General features: G+C 39.2%; 2 protein-coding genes across 2 annotated transcripts in view; one reads left to right on the forward strand and one right to left on the reverse strand.

The window, feature by feature from the left end:
* Positions 1 to 22,913, reverse strand: part of CD36 (CD36 molecule (CD36 blood group)) — a 275,923-nt gene that overhangs the window by 151,001 nt on the left and 102,009 nt on the right. The gene's annotated exons all lie outside the window — the stretch shown is intronic.
* GNAT3 (G protein subunit alpha transducin 3) overlaps positions 9,323 to 22,913 on the forward strand; it is a gene marked incomplete at both ends in the record, with an annotated part of 47,545 nt that continues 33,954 nt past the window's right edge. The window contains one exon of the mRNA XM_081102360.1: positions 9,323 to 9,440. Coding sequence (XP_080958486.1) covers positions 9,323 to 9,440 — 118 coding nt within the window. The remainder of the gene's footprint in view (positions 9,441 to 22,913) is intronic.

The following is a 22,913-nucleotide window of genomic DNA, read 5'->3' on the forward strand; positions in this document are numbered from 1 at the left end:
GGGTCGCGACCCACAGGTTGAGAACCGCTGACTTACACAGTGTTAGTCTTATTATTTCTATTTCAAGTGTGTTTTCCTTCTTCCCAACTCCTGTCCATTTATATCATAATCTCAATTCAAAATAAAAAATGATTTACTATTTCATTATATTATCATCACAGTAAATTCACTGGTAACACTTTTATTTTACAAATGAGCTAAATGAGGTTCAGAAAGATTGAATATATGATTACATTTACAAAACAACATGCAGGCAAGATTTGAGCCCAAGGCTCTCTGTCTCCACAAATGTGCTCCTTTCACTGCACCAAATATTTATTCCATATTCTTCTTTTCATCAAGAAACTATTACCTGCCCTGGCTGCTGTGGCTCAGCTGTTTGGGAGTCATCCAGTGCACTGAAGGGTTAGGTTTGATTTCCAGTCAGGACATATGCAAGGATTTCAGGCTCAATACCCAGGAGGGGGCTGTGCAGGAGGCAGCAAATCAATGTTGCACTCTCACATCCCTTCCCTCAATGTTTCTCTCTCTTCTCCTCCCTCCTTTTCCCTCATTCTCTCTTTAAAAAAATCTATTACCTTTTTCTAGGTATTGATTCTTGTATTTGTACATTATTTTGAAATTGCTTCCCCACATTTTGTATCCTAATACTCATCCTTATTTTCTAATGTTTCAATTACTGTGCTGGAATCCTGATTTGGTTTTCTATTTCTATTCCCCTTTCTTCCAAGCCAGCCCACAAATTACTGTTAGTTTTTCTATTCTCAAAACACTGCTTCTACTTGGCTACTTCCTTACTCAAAAAAAATATTTCTTGGCTCCTTCCAACCTTTACAATAAACTCCTTACCTTGGAAAACAATGCCCTTCACAATCTGTTTCAATCTGTTTTTCTAAATGTGTCTCTCACTGCTCCCAAATACACACAGTCCTCAAGTCAAACTGATCTACTCATGGTAAGTCACACAATGTCTCCTGAACTCACCGGTATCTGTGGAAATTCCTGCCTCTGGTTCTCACACATGCAGTTTCCTTCATCTGGAAAAATCATAAATGCTACCCTACAGTGAATTCCTGTGATCCTCCAGTCACCATGCTATTTTATAGACATGAGTTCTAATCTTCAAAAGAACTTTCTAAGCCTCTGTTGTACAAGGAAAATAATAAGTCTTTCAATATTAAGAAATGTGTACAAGATGACACAACTACTAAAAGAATGGTGTGGCTGCCTGGTGTGTCTGCCTACAAATTCCATGACCTTTTAATATTTTATACTGAGCTCTGGATGCCTTTTCTTTTATCTATTTGAAATTTTAACTATAACTCAAAGTCTAGCTGAAAGCATAACTTTCTCTTTTGAATTCATTAAATCTTGTTTGTGTTTGTATATGTGTGTATACAATTAATTTGACATTGACCATAATCGTTTTCAGCCACAATTGTTTTTTCCATGTGCACTTGCATTATTGACTTAACTATATTTTGTAGTCATAAGGTGTGTCATCCTTTAGTATAACCATAGTTCAGAATTTTAGTAGAGATGTAAATAGGGTTGAATAGGCAAAGATATTATTTAAGGATTTTCTAGGGAAAAATAATTCAATGGAGACATGAAATTATTATTTAGCAAGCATCAAAAAAGGAGAAAAATGCACAGTTATTAAAACAGATTAATTTATCTTCCTGCTATCATCGAGCAAGTAGTAATGTCTCACTGACCACTAGATGAATAGAAAATAGAAACTATGACAGAAAATATGAAAATACTGGAACATGAGTTAGTGTCAGGAGAGTAATGGCTGTGTGATTGCTTTCAGACTTTCATGAGTTTCAGGTGGTGTGCCAAAAGAGAAAAATAGCCATGTAGCATGGGTCATAGAAAGAAGACCAATATTGGTACATACAGTAAAGTTGGGAAGTAGAAAATATGATTGTAGTATTGATGCCTGTTGCAGAGAGTCATCAATTCACTGAAGACAATGTCAGTCCAAAGGTGATTAATTACCAACTTAGTGCAAAACCCAGAGAATCAACTGAGTTGCATAAAAAGGTACTCTCATTTCCTATAGTGAAGATGGAGGTAGAACAAGTAATAATCAGACCCAGGACTTAATTATAAGGTTAGGAAAGTTCCATAGAAAATGGAATTTTCAACTTTGGCAAGACTACTATATCAAACTCAAGGTCCTCATTTAAAAAGGCGGGGGGGGGGGGGGAGGGGAGGGGACCCAGACCCAGAGTCAGAATAGTGATGCCTGGGTTGCTACATCAAAAAAATCTTGAATCCTTAGATTTTACTTGGACTCTCTGGGCTGGCAAAAATGGTACTCTCTTCCCTTTTAAAGGCTAGCACTCCCCCTTGCCTGAAGACAATGCAAAGGCCTTTGTCAGATGACATTCAACCTAGTGAGAATCTATGCCCACTGCTCCTAGAGATCTGGTCAGTAACTATGATCCACTTATGACATAACCTGGCCAGGAAGTTCTGGACCTGTTATCCAAAGAAAGAGCCCACAGACCAGAAAAGCAGCAGAAACTAACCAACATGTAGGAGCTGGAAGAGTGTGTATGTGTTTATGATTATATTCTAATGGTCAGAGGAAGGTGGAACATAAAGATGAATAAAGGAGCGGTATTGTAGGAAAGCCCCTTCCTGTATTATAGGGTGCCAATACCCTGGGAGATTATGTTAACATGTTTTCTAGGATGGCTCTCAGAAACCTGGCTATAGAATTGTTCCCTGACAAATGGTAGACAAAGGCAACAGGAGGCTGAGAGAAGTTGGCATCCTAGACTGAGAAACCAATCAGAGTTTAGAACAGTGGTTCTCAACCTTGGCTGCACATTAGAATCACCTGGGTGATTCTAATGTGCAGCCAAGGTTGAGAACCACTGCTTTAGAAAATGATCACATAGCTTTCCTTGTATTAAAATAGTAAGAAATGTACTAGTGAGGGGGGGATCTCAGTATTATTAAGACAGTTTTTATAGGCAGGGGTTAATGATAGAAAGTTCAGTTAGAGACCTAGGCTTCCTCAAAGCAATGGCAATATAGAGACCAAGTGCCAGCATTTAATTATGAGAACCAAAGTAGGTGTAATATTGTAATGATAGTCATGATAAGAGTGGTAGCTAGGAGAGCCTGATGTGCAGGGACCTATGGAAATAGTTAATAAAACAAAGTAGTCCTAAAGCCAAAATGAATGAGCAGGCAATATGAGTATTGCTCAACTTAACCAGAAAAGTCAAGTGTAATCAGTAGGAGGGTAATGTCAAAAAATATCATGATCCCTTGCCCTATTTTCAGACCGAAGCTGTTTCTCAAGCCATAACCCAATTACTGAAAGTTTCTCACAAAGGAGAAATTTTCAACTAAGGCAAATATATACAGTGAAGATTTACTAAAGGCATTTTATGAGATCTGAGTGGACCTTGATACTTGGGAACCAGCAGTCATATCATGGCCATCATGTTACAGTAGAGACATATGGTTGTCAGGTAATAAATGGTGTCCTAGACCATATCAAGGTTACAGTGGTCCAGTGGATTCACAGACCCAGACAGTAGTTATTTCTCAAGTCCCCGAGTGTATAATTGGAATGAATATACATGGCATTTGGCAGAATCCCCACGATCACTATTTTTATTTGTACAGTGAGTTATCATAGTGAATCATATCAAGTGGAATCTTCTGATATTCCCCAGCTGTTATGACCCTTAAAGGGGATATATGGGTCCAGTTCTTCATTTCGTATATATATGAACAACTCAGCTTGGGATCTCTCATAGGATTGGCTAATGCTCTGTTGCAACTACATTACAATCCAATTTCTCCTTCTGCCAGTATTTCTTCCTTCCGTCATTTATATGGATTGTTCCAAAGGACACTTTCCAATAAACTTTCCATATGCATTTTTTATCTTAAACTCAGTTTCATGGAACTTAATTTAAAACAATGACCTTATTTATTCCCTGGACATCCTAAATAATAAAAGGCTAATATGCAAACTATTTCTTCAGGAGTTCGACCAACCGGGAGTTCAACCGTTCACTATGGTGTGTGCTGACCACCAGGGAGCAGCATGGGACAAAGGAAGGCCCTGGCCAGCAGCTGGCAGCAGGGTGAAGGAAGGCCCCGATTGGCCCTGAACTCCGGCCAGGCCTAGGGACCCTGCCCGTGCATGAATTTCATACACCAGGCCTTTAGTATTATATAAAATTGTAATCTCTTATGCTCTCCACCACCCCATACTCTTTATGCCCATTCTGATTTTGTTTTTTCTTAACATCACCATCTAAATTCTACGAACTTTAAATATTGATCATGTTTATTGTCTGTGTGAACCCTGTACATACTCACACACTATAGAATTTAAGTATTTGAGAAAAGATATCTGACTGTTTTATTTACCGATAAATCTTCAATGCCTGCTACATAACAATTGTTGAATATATCAATTGTTGAATAAGTGAGTTCATGCAGTTCTAGAAGTAATATTTCACACTTGCAATCATTTGGGAGGCAGAATTATGTATTTCTAAGGAGGAGCAAAATGCTGTCAAACATCATATATTCATTGATCACTCATTATTCACTAATTATTTCAGTAAACACTATTTTCTTCTGTGTACTCTCAAGTAGGAGCCAGCACACAGTAGAGAAGAACCAGAGAGCACAATTACTGAAAAGTATCCTGACCATTTAACGAGGAAGGACAAATTCACTGGCAGAACATTCCTCTTAGGAACTTGGAAAGTAAAGAATCACCCAATGGGTGTCAGTAGATGTGAAGCCCAATGGAGAACATATACCTTAGGTTCTTTCTTTCTTTCTTTTTTTTTTTTTAAATATATTTTATTGATTTTTTACAGAGAGGAAGGGAGAGACATAGAGAGTTAGAAACATCGATGGGAGAGAAACATCGATCAGCTACCTCCTGCACACCTCCTACTGGGGATGTGCCCGCAACCCAGGTACATGCCCTTGACCGGAACCGAACTGGGACCTTTCAGTCCGCAGGCCGACGCTCTATCCACTGAGCCAAACCGGTTTCGGCGCTTAGGTTCTTTCTGAAAGAATGGGTACCATGAGAAAAGTCAGCTATGGAAGAACAAGATATTCTTAGTGAAGAAAATAAAAGCACGAGCGAAAGGTAAATTGGGACACCTAATTAGGAAACAGGAAATAGTGGAGCTAAACTAGAGAATGTGTTAGGAAAAGTACCCGGAAATATATTTGCATTGTTGGGTTCTACTAATTAGATTAATGAGAGTATAACGGCAGGACTAAGATAGGTGTCAGTAAAAAATAAGGAGTTCTTTGTGTTGTTGTTGTGTTGTTGTTTTTTTCAATAAGAAAAGTATAATAATAAAACTTGGGCTTTAGAGAATTTAACCTGGCACATACAGGTTAGACTGGGGTAGGGCAGAGAACAGAATCATGAAACCAAAATAGATGGTGGCTGCAATCATCAGGACTGAGATTACTGAGAATAAGATTCAGGGAACATGTAGTGGAAATGCTGTATTAAAGCCACATATGAAAAGTCTTGAAAGAGTCAGAGTTTGGGACAAGAAGAGGCCCCTTGGGAAAAAATTCTGACTCTCATCTTCTTTGTCAGTTAGGCTTATAACATTTTTTATTTCCAAAAATCATTATATATAATCACATCCTAATCCATAAAGAAGAGTATATGGCATAAGTAAGGTGGAAATACTCAACTACAATGAATAAAAATACACATTTGTATCACCTCTTAAGACATAAGAGCGGCTTAATATTGGCATTGTAAACTTATTGCACTATCTGAATGTGCTAATTTGAAACGGCAAGTTTTGTTTGCCCTATTCCCTCTAGATCAAAAGACTTCTCTCAGAAGTCCCCCAAGACATGAACTATCTGGAGGAAATACCATGCACAGAGCTCCCAGAAGTGCACATCTGAGTACCATTAGCAAAGGAGAGAGGGTTTGCCGCAAATTCCATGGGAATATGCAAGGATAAAACTCATTGCTAAGGCAGCTAGGACTCAAACTACCCAGGGACCCAATACTTGAAGTAAACAATTCCTCTAAGATATGAAAACAAAATAAAAACAAATACAGATAGCAGCCTGTATTGATAATTTCCAGAAGGAAATTGAGCCCCTGTAGTCACATGTCACTTGCTCAGGGGAAATCCAGTTTGATAACTGCAGAAGCCCAGGTAATACCAACAAAAGAGACATCTGCAAAAGCATAGGTTAAAATCTCCATATTAAAAGCAGATGGGAAATAATTGCATGTCAACGGCAAGCTAGCTATTGAGTAATACATTTAAAATAGTGATTACTCAACGTTTTCAAAAGCTAGTGTCTTCTTCTGAAGGTTCCACAGAGACCTTGACCCAAAATAGCAAGAGGGTGTAACACTCATGCCACCAGGCTTGCGGGTTTTCAGTGACCTTTAGCGCTGAGGGCTCATTCTCTGTGTTTTACTTTAAGTCCATTTTTCTTTCTTGCACAGCCTGGTACCAAAAGAAGATATTCCAAATCAGGTGATGCTGTGATTTTAAAAAGAAAACCCAACAAGGTTCTTAGAAGTCATTTTCAATAATTATTCTAAAAAAATCACGATGTTCCAACATACTGTCTCCTGCTTTCTGTGGGTGTGTGCATGGGTTGTGCATCCAAGTGTGTGTGTGAGCACATGTATACACACAGGGCAATCTATCTCTTTTAGCTGGTTAATATATGGAACTCTAACATGACAGTGTCTGTGATGGTTGCTTATCTTCTAAAATAAAATTTATGGCCATATGTTTCCCTGAATGAAAAGCATCTAATTTCCTATTGTCATCTTCTATCAAATTTTCCTCATTATGGGACAAGATTTAAAGATAGAAAGGGAATGTGCTGATGTTATTTTTAAGGCTGATAAAAAAGTGTGAATGTTGGGCTAACAGTTGTAATTGTATTTATTGACATTATTTCAGACTAACATTGGACATCTTCACTGTCCAATTTTTTAAATAACTCTAAAATTTCTAGGGTAGTGCAAAAGACCAATTATGACACTGAATCTTGGGAAGAATCCCTAACTGTACTGTCACCTCAGCGTAGCACAAGAAAAAGAGACCCTAAGTCTCTATCAATTCATTAGCAAGAAATCATTTTTTTAACATTTCCTATGGCTAGCACTGTGCAAAATAATCTGGAGGACATCCAAGTTAATAAGATGTTGTCACCACTCTTGTGGAATTTATTATTTTACTTTCCTCATTTTCTTAATTCCAGAAAGCTGTAATCCTAAGTGAAGCAACATGGACTAAAAACTCCAGCTTACTAGTGAAGCTGGGTCCCAGGCACCCAGGGGGAGAGGGCTGTGGAAAGAACCTTCCTTTCCTCTCTAGTTCACCCAAACTCCCTCCCCTAAATATAGACGCATCTTGATATTTTTGTCAAGAATTTTTAGTCACTGATGAAAAAAATCACATCATAATCACATAATGTTAATGATGAGAGATTCTGGGATACACCGAAAAGTGGAAATTCATAATTTTATATGATAAAGAAAACATACACTTCTACTCCTGAAAAAGTTGGTCAGTTTTAGCCAGTAATTCTCTTAGAAGACTTAGTAAAACCCATACCCTTTCAAAACCAGGGTATGTCCCCATCAAAAAGCTATGGGGTATATTTATTTGAAATAAAATTATAGAAAGTATCTAGACAGTTCATAATTGCTATGGAACATCCAAGAATCTTGTGTACTCAGGGTACTATGTGTATTCAATCTTGATATAAGAACAATAGGCGAAAAGAGATCTATTCCAATATTTGTGTTCTTCTGTGTTGCTATCAGAGTAAACTCTGTTCATGAGTGAGTATAAATAGACTAGTCATTGCAAATCATGTCCCTCAGGAGCAGGCCCTTTGCATTGTAAAAGCAATGCTACATGATTTACACAAATCCTTGCATACCGACCGTTCCACAGCTTTGTACTATCATAACATGGCTTTGTAGGGATAAAATTCAGAAAGTTTTGACTATGCTTATGCATCTGCAACTTAATATTTTTGTGAAAAAGTAAACAAAGCAGGAATATGTATTTGATTTGGCAGCCTATTTCCTTCTCGTATGAATATGCAAAAACCCACCTGTTCAAACTTTGCACATGATCCACAAGAAGAACGTTGATGGACTAACTATATTCTAGCATTTTCTGGTTAGGCACATTCACAGATCCCAAAATGTACATTGAATAATTTGCTGGCACAGGTAGCCATGTCTGTTTCTAAGGAAAATATTGATTGAATACCTAACAAGAACTTTATGCTTCAAATAAACAAAAAAAAATTATACAACATAATCTCTGTCCCCAAGCTTGCAGGTCTTCAAGAAGTACATGGTACCTATGATGGTAGTTGAAAGGCATGGAACATATTTAGATGTATTTAGTCTTCTTTTTCAGGAAGAATCAAATTACCTACTGTTTCAAAGAACGTTGCTTTTTTATTCCCTTTATACCAAATCAATAAAAGTCCTTCCAGAACAACAGCTGTTGCTTAATGGCCCCAAAGAGTCAATGCACTACCGAAATTGAACACAGTTCAGTGTCAACACCAAGTGGGTCCTCAATTAAAGTTGATGGATTGACTTTCTCAGGAGCAGTAAAAGCTCAATTTATGGAAATACATCCTGTGAGACTAAAATCAATAATTTAAGAGCACTGTGTGTTGAATTCTATGTGACAGTACAATAATATGTATAACTATAAGAACTACATCTTTTTCATCTTTTGAAGTTGTTTTCTAGTTAATCAACAGATACTGAGATTCTCAATAATGTTGTATCATAATCTAATCACAATGAGACTAAAAATTTGGATGATTGAATATAAATGTACTGATAGTAATATTAAATTAATTATGAAGAATTTGGAGACTCAAACATCTAAAGATAAGATGCAAGCTTGTTTAGTTATCAGAACTTAAAATCACAGTAATAAAGATGGCCTATTAGGGTGAGATATTTTGTTTGAAATGCTCATTGCATATTATCTTCAGTATACAGATTTTGACAACTTTTTACATATTCATATGCCATTATTTAAGGAAGATGGACAGATTTTTAAAGATGAACCAGAAATAGCCATTTAATTTGATCGGGTGACACCCTTAGATCAGGTGACAGCTCAGAAAGCATCTCCTTAGTCAAAGTAGAATCTTTGAGCATGAGAGAATGGTCTGTTGGGTACTTTAGCAGAGAACTGCTTTTGCAACCTACATTCAAACCAGAGTTGTGCTCTACATCTGGAAAAGTTTGAGCAAATAATCTGACGTGATGGGAAGCGGTATTAGTTCAGAGAGTAAGGAGTCAGCCAAAAGGTCCAAAGAACTGGAGAAAAAGCTTCAGGAAGATGCTGAGCGAGATGCAAGAACTGTAAAGTTGTTGCTGTTAGGTAATGTTTTACTTCCTTTTGCTTTCAGACCCCTGATGTTTTCTTCAATTGTGTTGTATTTACTTCCCTGAAGTTTAATTTTAAGTGTAATGCCTTATGGGATATTTATTATGAAAATGTGGAAACAAATAGACTTTATGTGCACTTTGTACATATTTACTCATTTTTATTTAGTATTTTATTACGTTTTTATTCAGTAGAGAGAAAATATTAGATGACTCAATTTCTCTGTCAATAATACATTTGTTATAATTAAGAGAAAACTCATATACATTTATTATTTTATTGCTTCCTATCATAGCTCAATGTCTGTTTTTTTAATACCGAAAACAATCCTTTAATTACAAGTTATCAAGGTTGATGTTATTTTGTTTGAACAGAAATACATTGTTTGATAGTCAAGTTAATGTTATTTAATTACTGGTGCTGCTAAAACCAATTAGCCTGAAGTTATTTAAATAGTACTGATAAGGTACTTAAAATTATATTAATAATATTACTCAGGCTTCTGAACACAAACTGTGATATCGTCTGAAAAATACTCCATTTAAATCCTTTTAGGATACTTAAATATTCATTGAGGTAACAAATTAGGTCTCTTCTGTCTTTTCAGTCCCTCAAAACTCAGCACACTATTTTACCACAGCTATAAATTCAATGAATTTTCAATGAATTGAAAGATAGAAAATAACCTATAAACCACACATTTTTCTAAACATTAAAAGATTCACCTGTAGTGGTCACTGGAAGAGAAATATGTTTTTGAAATAAAAATAAAGACCTATAACAGGATACAAAACAAGAGCTTTATTTTAATTATAGTTGTATGTTCCTCCTGCTCCTAGTTATGCACAAAAGGACTTCATTTCAGAATTGTGACATTTCACGCTAAATGTCCTTATACTTTATTAAATTTATTGGAGTGACATTGGTTAATAGGCTTCAAGTATACATTTCGATGATACTTGAATTGTATATTGCATTGTGTGCCCGCTACCCAAAGTCAAATCAGCTGTCCTTTATCCTTATCCTTTACTACCCTTTCACCCCCTTCCCTCTGGTAACCACCATTCTGTGGTCTGCCTATGAGTTCCAGTTTTATATTCCACATCTGAGTGAAAGGATATGGTTTTTAGCTTTTACTGAATGACACACTTTGCTTAGCATAATAGTCTCACTTTTCTTTAAAGTATCCTTTTGCTCCCAGTGGCAAGTGTCTCAGACGCCACCTGTGGGATTCCCAGCACTTGTTCCTCAAAGGAAAGGACATATTCTCTCCCTTCATGCACAGGTGCTATGGCTGCACACTTGTCCACAGCACTTGCAAGTAACCACCTAGAGCATCGTTTCTCAACCTGTGGGTCGCGACCCCTTTGGGGGTCGAACGCCCCTTTCACAGGGGTCGCCTAAATATATCTTGCATATCAGATATTTACATGACGATTCATAACAGTAGCAACATTACAGTGATGAAGTAGCAACGAAAATAATGTTATGGTTGGGGGTCACCACAACATGAGGAACGGTATTAAAGGGTCGCGGCATCAGGGAGGTTGAGAACCACTGACCTAGTGGTCGGTAACTCAAAGGACGTTGGGGCCAGCTCTTACGAAACCAGCAAACACACTTTCCCTAAAACTCCAAAGTATTCTAAGAGGCTTTGAGCAAGAGAGAAAGTAATATGGACGAAGGAAAAGCAAATAAAATGTGAGAGGGAAAGTCAAGCAGTCCTACAAACATCATTAGTGGTGTTGTTTTTTTCCTTCTGGTCTAAAACCTTTACTTCTTTAATTTTCTATGTGTTTATATTGTCAATACCACACTATATTTTTTCAAGGCTGGCATCTGAGTTTTATTATTTTAAAATATTATTCCAATTTTCTGGCTTTTATAAACACAAACCTATATGGAGTCTAAAGATTTTTAAGAATCTAGTTTAAGTGAGCTTACATTTGCTAAGTTAATCAACACTTTCAAAATTTCCAGAGGGTTGCACTTATTCAAAAACGTATATTTTGGCCCTGTCAGTGTGGGTCAGTGGTTGAGCATGGAATTAACAGTTCGATTCCTAGTCAGGGCACACGCCCAGGTTGAGGGCTCAATCCTCGGGGCGGGGGGGCGGGGGGGGGGATTGTGTAGGAGGCAGCCAATCATTGATTCTTTCTCATCATTGATGTTTTTCTCCCTCTCCCTTCCTCTCTGAAATCAATAAAAATATTTTTTCAAAAAAAAAAAAAAAAGAATGGCAGATGGCAGCATCTAATAGCTTACTATAATGTCCCTTTTCCCCAACAGGCAAAGAGCACTTAGGCAAATGTTTTGCATGTATTTGGTTGTTTGTTTTAGATGAATTTATCTCTAATAATCAGGATAGTTTAAACACTGACTCACAAGTCTCTCACATCCAAGATGTAAACCACCTATGAAGGTATTCCACATGCAGCCAAATGATGATATTTGCTAACGAGATTAAATATCCTGTCTCTCTACAAATGACTCTTGTCAACTATAATTTAATAGAACCTCTTTATATACTAATATCACAGAACATTTTTATATTTACTTTTTCATTCAAACTCTGAACTATTGATTGAAGAACAGTATGTACCTTTTAAATCATATAACAACATAAGCAGTTAACAAAAAGTTTTACACCCCTCCATTAGGAGAAAAGGAGGGTAGGAAACCTTTACTTGTGTAGAGACCCCATGTTCTACATAAAATAAAATATGCTTCCATTTAAGATTTTAGACTTAAATTCAAAACCCATCTCCTATTTAAGTTTTCTCCAAATACTGACTCATAAATATATCAAATAGAATTTGAACCCAGAGAAATGATTCAAGATAAAACTGAGGGTGAGACTCATCAAAGTATAATAATATTCATTTTATTTATTAGATACTGAGGCTAACAAAGTAGAAGTCATGGGTTTAATTCCAGCCTCAATGTTTTATATTCAAATAGAATAAATTTGCTATTTAGAATTATTCCCCCTTTAATATATCTGGATATGTCACTCTCTGACCATTATTTTATATTGTGCTAGAGGCCTGGTGCATGAATTCGTGCACAAGTGGGGTTCAGCCAGCCTGCCCTGATGGGGGCTGATTGGGTTGAGCTTGTGGGTGGAGGGGATGCAGGAGGTCAGCCACCCCTGGGGCCACAGGAGGTCGGCCGGCCCCGCCCCCAATGGGGGTGCTGATTGGGGATGGGGATGGTTAGGGGGGCCACAGGTGGTTGGCTGGATGGCCACACCCCTTATTGGGGGCAGGGGGCTGATCGGGAGCCAGGCCAGCCAGGGGGAGAGGCCGCCGCAGTTCATGTCATATCGACTGGTCGTTCTGGTCATTCCAGTAGATCCATCATTCTGGTATCTTGGCTTTTATATATATAGATTCTCTCTCATAATTTTCCACATTTTGTGAATTAGATCTTTGATTTAATTATATTTCCCTACAATCAAAGTCAGCTATATTAGCTATGTTCCTCTTAAAATTCTGAAATACTCTGTCCCCTTAATCTTCTACCTTAATTGACATCATAACTTCAACCCTGCATGATCCCTCTAAGGCTCTCCATTTACCATTGTTCTATGACACTATTTCCAATAACTTTCTCCACGGTGATGCTATTTAATGCCTTTCCAGCCCTTCCTGCTGATCTAACACCCCTCTCAGGTAAACTTCTAATTCCCTTCATTTCCAAGTGTTGTAGAATAAAATGGTAGATCATTTTCAGTTTCTTGGCTGACAAGTTGCTATTTTCAATTTTACCTGGGCCAATAATTACTTTACTTGTTCCTACTTTTCTGCTAAAATATTCCATAAGGCAGCTGTGTCTGCATTCACAGCTTCACTGTCATCCAGAACCTCCTCCCCTCCCACCTCAGCCTAGGTGGTTACCCAGGTACAAGGTAGTGATTCATCATCTATTCCTACCAGTTTTAAGAAAGTAGTAGTATTTCATTTTCATTTAAGGCCAAGGTTTGTCTGGACCTCAGTATTTTTCAGTTTGTACTCTTTCTTGGGGACCCCATATTGGGGCTTAACTATCACTTCTGAAAGAATGACTCTAACATCCATTCTTTTGTCCAGTTTCTTGATCCATATTTGCAAATTTCTGTTATTTTCAATGACCTGATTGCACTTTGAGAGATCTCAAAGGACTTTTCTAAGGTTATCTTGCTACCCATTCATCCCCAAGATTTGTTTTTAAGAATTCCCCAATTATATATTTTTTCCATTATCTCAACTCAATATCTCAATCTTCTTTAGCTCCTTTTTTTTCCTGATCCTTTGCCACAAAATTTAGTTTTAGCTCTATCTCTGATAAAATGGTTCTCATATTTCTCTGTTTTTCTCACTGCTTCTGTTATGGTTTTTAATATAAAAGAAAACCCTATGAAATAGATATTATTATCTTGATTATTTAGAGAAAAAAATGAGAACTCAGGAAGGTAACTTAGTTTCTAAGATCACAAATTAGTTTACAGGAGCACAAAGCCTTTTATTTTTATCTGTGTCAGTTTTAAATGAGTACCTGAATTCTAAGTACTATGAGAACATAGAACATGTCTGCTTTTACTCTCCCCTGAATTCCTGTTTAGAGCAGCACGCTTAGTACAGGGCAGCATGAATGCATGAAAAATACCAGAATCAGAGTGTAAAATATCTCTATAAGGTGTTCATAGTGATGTAAGCATATAATTGGTATCCATCTACCTATTATCCGTTTCTATCTAAAATAGGTCTGTGTGGGGGAAAAAATCACATAATTCCATATTTTAGTTTCTTCATTTTTTAGCCTAAAGGTATATTAATACGATAAGAAAGATGACATCTTATTAAAAATACTTCAAACTCCAAGAAGGCTCATGTTATGTTTTGAAAATAGAGTGTGGCAACAGCAGGTTCACAGTTGTGAGCATGCACAACTGTAAATCTACTTTTGCCCATCCATGCATGATCAGATATTTTTAAAACAAGTATAAAATTGGAAGCATTCAAATAAAACTTCACTAGAAAGTAAAGATAATACAGACCCACAATAATCTTTATCACAAGTGAAACATGCTTAGTTTGACTGATAAAGTATTTTACAGTTATGATCCTCATTATTAAGATATCACAGAAATAGGTAGTCAGACATTCTAATCATTATAGAAATATATCTGACACCATAAGCTTACTAATGTGTTTCACTGAAAAAAACAACAACCCACAATATTCCTTATTAAAATATTTACATTGATTTTAATCATCAGACAGTTCCAGAATATTGGACACTATATTGAAGTTCATTTGAGCCATAAACTGATGACTATTGCCAGGAAGCAAGATTTCAAATGCTAAAAAAAAAAAAAAAAAAGGGCTTTAGCTGGTTTGGCTCAGTGGATAGAGCATCAGCTCGCAAACTGAAGGATCATGGGTTCAACTCCTGTCCAGGGCACATACCATGGATGCAGGTCTGAGGTATGTGCAGAAGGCAACCAATCAATGTGAGACACATTGATATTTCTCTATCTCCCCTCCTCCCTTACATTCTCTCTAAAAAACATCAATGAAAATATATCCTTGAGTGAGGATTAAAAAAAAAAAAAAGATTTCAAATACTGAGAATAAGCTTTGCAGTTTATTTTATGTATTTGAAATTAAGAAGGGAACATAATCAATGTTACATGAAGGTGGGAGAAAGCAAGGTAGGGATTGGATTACAGGATAGCTAACAAGATTATGTACTTTTAGAGGGTGGTTACTTATTTTAAAGGTGTATTAACATAAAATAATGTATAGAAACAATAGACAGGTCTTGTTTAAAGCAAAATAAAACTTTTACTGGAGAAGTTATATGACTAGGGGCATAACAACTCACCATGACCTGCCCAGTTAGGAATTTATTATTAGACTAGATGCCCAGTGCACGAAATTCATGCATGGGATGGGGGTCCTTCAGCCCGGCCTGCACCCTCTCCAATCAGGGACCCCTCAGGCCTAAACCGGCAGTTGGACATCCCTCTCGCAATCCGGGACTGCTGGCTCCCAACCACTCGCTTGCCTGCCTGCCTGATTGCCCCTAACTGCCTCTGCCTGCCAGCTTGATCACCCCCTAACTGCCCTCCCCTGCTGGCCTGATCACCCCCTAACTGCCCTCCCTTGCCAGCCAGATTGCCCCTAGCTGCCTCTGCCTCGGCCCCCTCCACCGTGGCTTTGTCCGGAAGGTCACCTGGAAGATGTCCGGTATAATTAGCATATTACCCTCTTATTAGTATAGATCATCACCCTGTGAGGTTACTTTGTACAGAACCCTCTTTTCTTCCATAATAAAATATCTTTAAAATAGCGATGGTGGGGGAAGTTATCCCAAGAATGACTGGTTAAAATACCATTAGAACGTTCGTTAATATTACTTACCATGTTAACAAATTGAAGGAGAAAACCCAACATGACTATATCAGGAAATGCACATGCACACATACATGTTAATGAGTGGGCACACACACACACACACACACACATGATAAATGTGTTTCATCCATTCTTTTTTTTCTTTATTGATTAAGGTATTACATATGTGTCCTTATCTCCCCTTTGTCCCCCCATCCCCCATCCCTGCTTATGCCCTCACCGCCCCCTGGTGTCTGTGTCCAATGGTTATGCTTATATGCATGCATACAAGTCCTTTGGTTGATCTCTCCCCCTTACCCCTCCCCTCCCCTACCTGCCCTCTGGGGTTTGATGGTCTGATCAATTCTTAATAGAAACTCTTATCAAAGTGGAAATAGAAGGCAATTTCTCTAACCAGATAAACAACATGTACAAAAACCTTCAGTAACTATCATACTCAGGGGGAAACATTTAGCATTGTTGACTACATACAGTGAGTGAACAAGGACTTAGGATGATTAATGGGAATTACAGTTTCCTGACGTCGACCTTCTCCTCTTCAATGCTTTTTTCAGGGATTTGGGTGAAGGTGGATAAGGCAGTATTTCACAAGTGAGTAAATGTTTGGAAGAACAGAGTGACATACAAAGTCAAATTTACAGGTGACCTCAATCAGCAGAAATACTTGGCCCAAATGAGCAAAGTGGAATCAAAAGATGTCTTTAATTTGGGTTCAAATTCAATTATACAATGTAATATGTGGGAGAATTTGTTTGCTAAGAGGTGGTGTGAAAAAGAAACTAGAAAAAGTTAACTGCTACAAACTCAATACAAGAGTCTGGTAAACAATGTGAGAAAGCTACAAAGAAAAAAATAAAGAAGACACACTAATCATGGCCCCTATTAAGGAAAGTGTTCTATATAAATACAGTATCATGAGCAAGGCAAACCCAGGTTCTATCCCTATCCTACTACATCAGAACATCAGTGCTGTTGACAAATCTCCTGATATCCACAGAAAAATTTCAGTACTAGTGTTTCAAAAGGACATTGGAGTGTGTTTCAGAGGGTAAGGGCTATAAAAATCATGTTCTACAAGTAAAAATTAAAGGAATGGAACATTTTATATTTGAAAATTTTATTAGAAAATGGAGCTTGCTTCAAATATAAGGAAATGTTCAGAGCTCACTACATGTTAAAGTATGTTCTGGGAATTTTATATCTCTAATTTAATCTTCCCAAACCCATTTAATAGGCAGATATTAATAATCCGGTTTTATAAAAAGGATATTGACTCTCAGATTAAACATAATCAAGACACCCAGTCAATGTCAGAAATGAGTGCAAGCTCATATTTCTTTAATTCAAAAACATGAGTATTTTTCTATTCATTTTTCTACCCTCAGTCTACTAGAATATCTGAAAGGTTGTCATATGGCAGAGACAAATAATTTTGTCATTGTTCCATGTGAAAGAGAAATAGTGAGTGGGGAAAAAAAATTAAGTTGGTTCAGAAAAGACTACCTTAAGAATCTTAAGTACCAACAGGCTTCAAACAGATGACAGCAGACACTGCATACCAATATGTCTCTGAAAGTACACTGCTTTCATATTGATTTAAAATAATTTATGCATTTAAATAATTTTGACTTGACATTAGTAGTACATACTAAAAAGAAAACAACATTATAGCAGTAATATGGGAGTCAGCTGACATAGCTTCTTAGTCTTAAATAGATCTGGGGTTTTGGATGGGTGTCATGGTCTCTATAGGACTCATTTTCCTTTTTCTCACACCAGAATGATGAGATGTGCATAGATGGCTGATTTTTAAGGTTTCTTCCTACTGTACCATTATGGGATTTTAAAGACCACCTACAAAATATTTTATGCATGATAAGAATTCAATGTGTTTATTCGAATTTTTCCTATTTCAACAAGTTGTATCAAATGAGCAATCAAGCCTTGAATGTGTTCAGTGAAGTACAGTTACAGGTATAGATATTATAAAGCTTTAAAATTATTTTTGGTATTTGCAAATAAAAAATGTGGAATAAAATTCCCAATTTATTCTTACTAAGACTAAAATAATTTATGCATATTAATGTATGAATTAAGTATAAACTTAGATATTTAATTAATTGAAACATTATCTACTTCAAAGAAATACATGCACATTTTGTTAAAAGTCCCTTGGTACGCCTTGACCCAGAAAATAATTTTAGTAATGACTACAGTTAGGAAGGAAGAAATTATTTCAGGATGCCCTCAGCCTGTGCAAATATATTGTCTTTATATCTATATTTGGCAGTGTAACATGATCTAATCTTTAAAAAAATGGAAAGTTATTGTGAACTAAGACCTAGAATCATTGAGAATGGGACTCAATAATTTATTTCTGAAATAGCTTTGCAATCGAGTTTCAAATAATAAATAAAATTTTGGACAAATTGACTTTTCTTCAGGAACTTTATTCTGTTAGTGCTGTAGTTTACTATACTGGACCTTCATCTAGAAGATAGAAGTCACTGCAAAAAACAAGGAATAATTCAAAGACCTTTTGTAAGGTCTTCAAATGGTAATACTAATGTGTCATATATAGTTTCACACAGAAACTATAAGCTATTTTAAAAATGCTTATTTATTCAGTTTACCTAAATCACATCATGAATGACCAGCTAAGTTATAAAGAATCCTTCTATGATAATAACCACTTAGCCTCCTAAATACTTTTGGAAACTTGCCAGGTGTAATCAGTACGATTACTAATAGGCCATATTTATGAAGTATGAAAGACAAGTCAGAATGTACTTTAATTCTGACACAGTCAAAAAGTCACTTTTACCCCAAGTTATAATAAATTTTCGACCAGTCCATCATACAGAATGAATATAATAAACTTGGTTGTGATTATTTAGAATCTTTTATGTGCTCAAAATGTTTCTTAATTGATAATGTATTAGTCCACAACACATATGCTAGTACAATTCTGGAAAATAATTTTATAAACTTTTTTTCTTATGCTCAGGATAAAAAATTTATTTAAATAAAAATGATCTAAATTACTTTCACTTCACTTAGAAATACTAGATATTATAGTATTATTTAAGAAAATGTGTTTAATGGTCAGGAATTAGACATTCTTTCTCAGTCTCTGAGTTTTTTCAAAGTTGAAACATATAATTTTATTAACCAACTAGAGGCCCGGAGCATGAATTTGTGCACAGGTGGGGTCCCTCGGCTTGACCAGTGATCGGGACCTATTGGGGCCAGCTGTGGGGAGGGACTGTGGGAGGTTGGCCGGCTGCAGGAGGTTGGCTATGGAAACACACTGACCACCAGTGGAACAGCTCCTGCATTGAACATCTGCCCCCTGGTTTTCAGTGCATAGTCATAGTGACCAGTCTACTGGTCATTTGTTCGACCGGTCATAATGGTTGCTTAGGCATATATATATATATATATATATATATATATATATATACTAGAGGCCTGGTGAACAAAAATTTGTGCACTTGGGGGGATCCCTCAGCCCGGCCTGTGCCCACTTGCAATCTGGGACTCCTCGGGGGAAGTCCACCTGCTGGCTTAGGCCCACTCCCTGGGGGATCAGGCCTAAGCTGGCAATTAGACATCCCTCTGGCAGCCTGGGAGCCCTCAGGGGATGTCCACTTGCCAGCAGGGAGCAGGCCTAAGCTGCCATCAGACATCCTTAGCACTGCTGAGGAGGTGGGAGAGGCTCCCGCCACCACTGCTGTGCTGGCAGCCATCAGCCTGGCTTGTGGCTGAGCAGAGCTCCCCCTGTGGGAGCACACTGACCACCAGGGGGCAGCTCCTGCATTGAGCATCTGCCCCCTGGTGGTCAGTGTGTGTCATAGTGACCAGTCATTCCCAATCGTTCTGCTGTTAGGGTCAATTTGCATATTACCCTTTTATTATATAGGATACTAGAGGCCTAGTGCATGAAATTCGTGCACGGGGGTGGGGGTGGTGGTGGTGTTCCTCAGCCCAGCCTGCACCCTCTCCAATCTGGGACATCCCTCTCACAATCCAGGACTGCTGGCTCCCAACCGCTCGCCTGCCTGATTGCCCCTAACCATTTCTGCCTGCCAGCCTGATCACCCCCTAACCACTCCCCTGCCAGCCTGATCGATGCCTAACTGCTCCCCTGCTGGCCCAATTGCCCCTAACTGCCCTCCCTTTCAGACCTCATCCCTCCCAACTGCCCTCTTCTGCTGGCCCAGTCACCCCTAACTTCCCTCCCCTGCAGGTCTGATCACCCCCAACTGCCCTTCTTTTCAGGCCTGGTCTCCCCCAACTTCCCTCCCCTGCAGGCCTGGGTCCCCCAACTGACCTCTCCTGCAGCCTTGCCCCCCCCAGCTGCCCTCCCCTGCTGGCCATCTTGTGACAGCCATCTTGTGTCCACATGGGGGTGACCATCTTGTGTGTTGGAGTGATGGTCAATTTGCATATTACCTCTTTATTATATAGGACTAGAGGCCAGTGCACAAAAATTTGTGCACTCGGGGGGGTTCCCTCAGTCCTGCCTGTGCCCTCTTGCAGTCCGGGACACCTTGGGGAATGTCCAACTGATGGCTTAGGCCTTCTCCCTGGGGAATCGAGCCTAAGCTAGCAGTCAGACATCCCTCTGGCAGATCAGGAGCCCTCGGGGGATGTCCGACTAACAGCTAGTTGGACACCATTAGCTCTGCCATGGAGGCAGGAGAGGCTCTTGCCACCACCACTGCGCTTGCCAGCCATGAGCCGGCCCTGGCTAAGCAGTGCTACCCCTGTGGAAGTGCACTGACCACCAGGGGCAGCTCCTGCATTGAGCGTCTTCCCCCTGGTGGACAGTGCACATCATAGTGGCCAGTCATTCTAGTTGTTCTGCTGTTAGGGTCAATTTGCATATAACCCTTTTATTATATAGGATAGATGTCACCCCAATGAATTTAATAAAAATTTAAAAATAAATTTAAATAGGGTAGTCAGGGTCTTCTGAGTCAATATATATTTTGATATAATTTGAATAAAATTCTGAAATTCAATGTTATCAAAATCATATTAATTTTACTGACATAAAATTGTACTAGATTTGCCATGGCTGGTGTGGCTCATTTGGTTGGGCATCATCCATGCATCAAAAGATTGGTGGTTCAATTCCTGGTCAGGTCACATGCCTAGGTAGTGGGTTCCATCCCTGGTTGGGGACATGCAGGAGGCAGCTGATCCATGTCTACCTCTCATGCCAATGCTTCTCTCTCTCTCCCTACCTTTCTCTCTAAAAATCAATAAAAAATCTTTTTTAAAAAATCATAAAAGACTTGGTAAAACAAGGCAGTTGACTGCCATGCTGGCAAAAAATATTTCTATGCATATTAGTTTTTCTGGTTTTTGGATTTTTCCTGGGATATTTTTAAATTGCTTTAGTTTGCTATTTTGAAATCTGTCCAAAATTAACAGGCAAACTGAGACTTTAAAAATATCCTTGGACCCAATTTCTGGAACTGTCAGTAATATATAAAACTTGATTCTCTAAATTTACAGAACTTAGTATGAGAAGACTAAAGATTTACTCATTGGCACTTTCGATCAGCCCCGGTCAATATATTTCAACATCATATTTTCATTGATAAATGTTAGTCGTAACCCAAAGGCACATCCTAAAACATATGATTTCATACCATTATAAAATACTCAGTATTCCTCAATATTTGAGAGATTTATTGGTGATTCTATCTAAAATTTTGTAAACAAATTGGTATTATTAGATTTTACCAATTCTTGTTGACGCTCTGCTTTTCTCACCTCTATAAAATCAGAACTTTCAAACTTTAAGAACTTGCCTGAATTTGCTCCTTCCTACCCCATCCCTCAGATGTCTAGGACTCATAGACAAGTAAAAACTAAAAAGTTTGGATTATATTCTATTTATACCCTATATATTATAATAATTTTTATCAAATTCTCTCATCATTTTCACTCACGAGTAATTCAGTTTTGGTCTCTTAAGTTAGCCATCCTTATCCTATACTAGGGGCCCGGTGCACGAAATTCGTGCACTGGGTGTGGAGGGGGGGGAGTGTCCCTCAGCCCAGCCTGCCCCCTCTCACATACTGGGAGCCCTCAGGCGTTGACCCCCATCACCCTCCAATCGCAGGATCAGCCCCTTGCCCAGGCCTGACGACCCTCATTTCCCCCCATCACTGGTTCTGCCCCCAGCCCAGGCATGATGCCTCTGGCCCAGGCATCAGGCCTGGGCAGGGGACCCCCAGACCCCTCCGATTGCTGGCTCTGCCCCTTGCCCAGGCCTGATGCCTCGGCCAGAGGCGTAGACCCCCATCACCCTCCGATCGCCTGATCGGCCCCTTGCCCAGGCCTGACGCCTCCGCCAGAGGTGTCATGCTTGGACAGGGGACCCCCATCTCCCCACGATCACTGGCTCTGGCCCCCGCCCAGGCCTGAGGCCTCTGGCCCAGGAATCATGCCTGGGCAGGGGACCCCCATCTCCCTCTGATCGCTTGCTCCACCCCCCGCCCAAGCCTGATGCCTCTGACCCAGGCTTCAGGCCTGGGCAAGGGGACCATCATATCCCCCCAATCCCCGGCTCCGCCCCCCACCCAGGCCTGATGCCTCAGCCAGAGGAGTTGACCCTCATCACCCTCTGATCACCAATCACCGGATCGGCCCCTTGACCAGGCCTGAGGCCTCCGGCAGAGGTGTCAGGCCCGGGCAGGGGACCCCAAGCTCCCTGCAGTTGCAGGCTCCGCCCCTGCCCAGGCCTAACGCCTCTGGCCTAGGCGTCCGGCCCGGGCAGTGGGGACCCGCAGCTGCACTGGCTCCGCGATCGTGGGCTTCGCTTTAGGCCCAGGCAAGGGACCCCTAGCTCCTGGGACTGCCAGCTTCGACCGTGCCCAGCTCCCATCACTGGCTCCACCCCTACTTCCTGCTATCACTGGCCAGGGCGGAAAAGGCACCTGATTCTCTGATCATGGCTGGGGGGCAGGGCAAAGGCGGCCACAGGGCCGCCTTTGCCCTGCCCCCTAGCTTTTAGCTCCCCCCTGGGTTTCCGATCACTGTCAGTGGC

This window comes from Myotis nattereri (assembly GCF_964212035.1).
Source record: "Myotis nattereri genome assembly, chromosome: 11".
Taxonomy (NCBI): domain Eukaryota; kingdom Metazoa; phylum Chordata; class Mammalia; order Chiroptera; family Vespertilionidae; genus Myotis; species Myotis nattereri.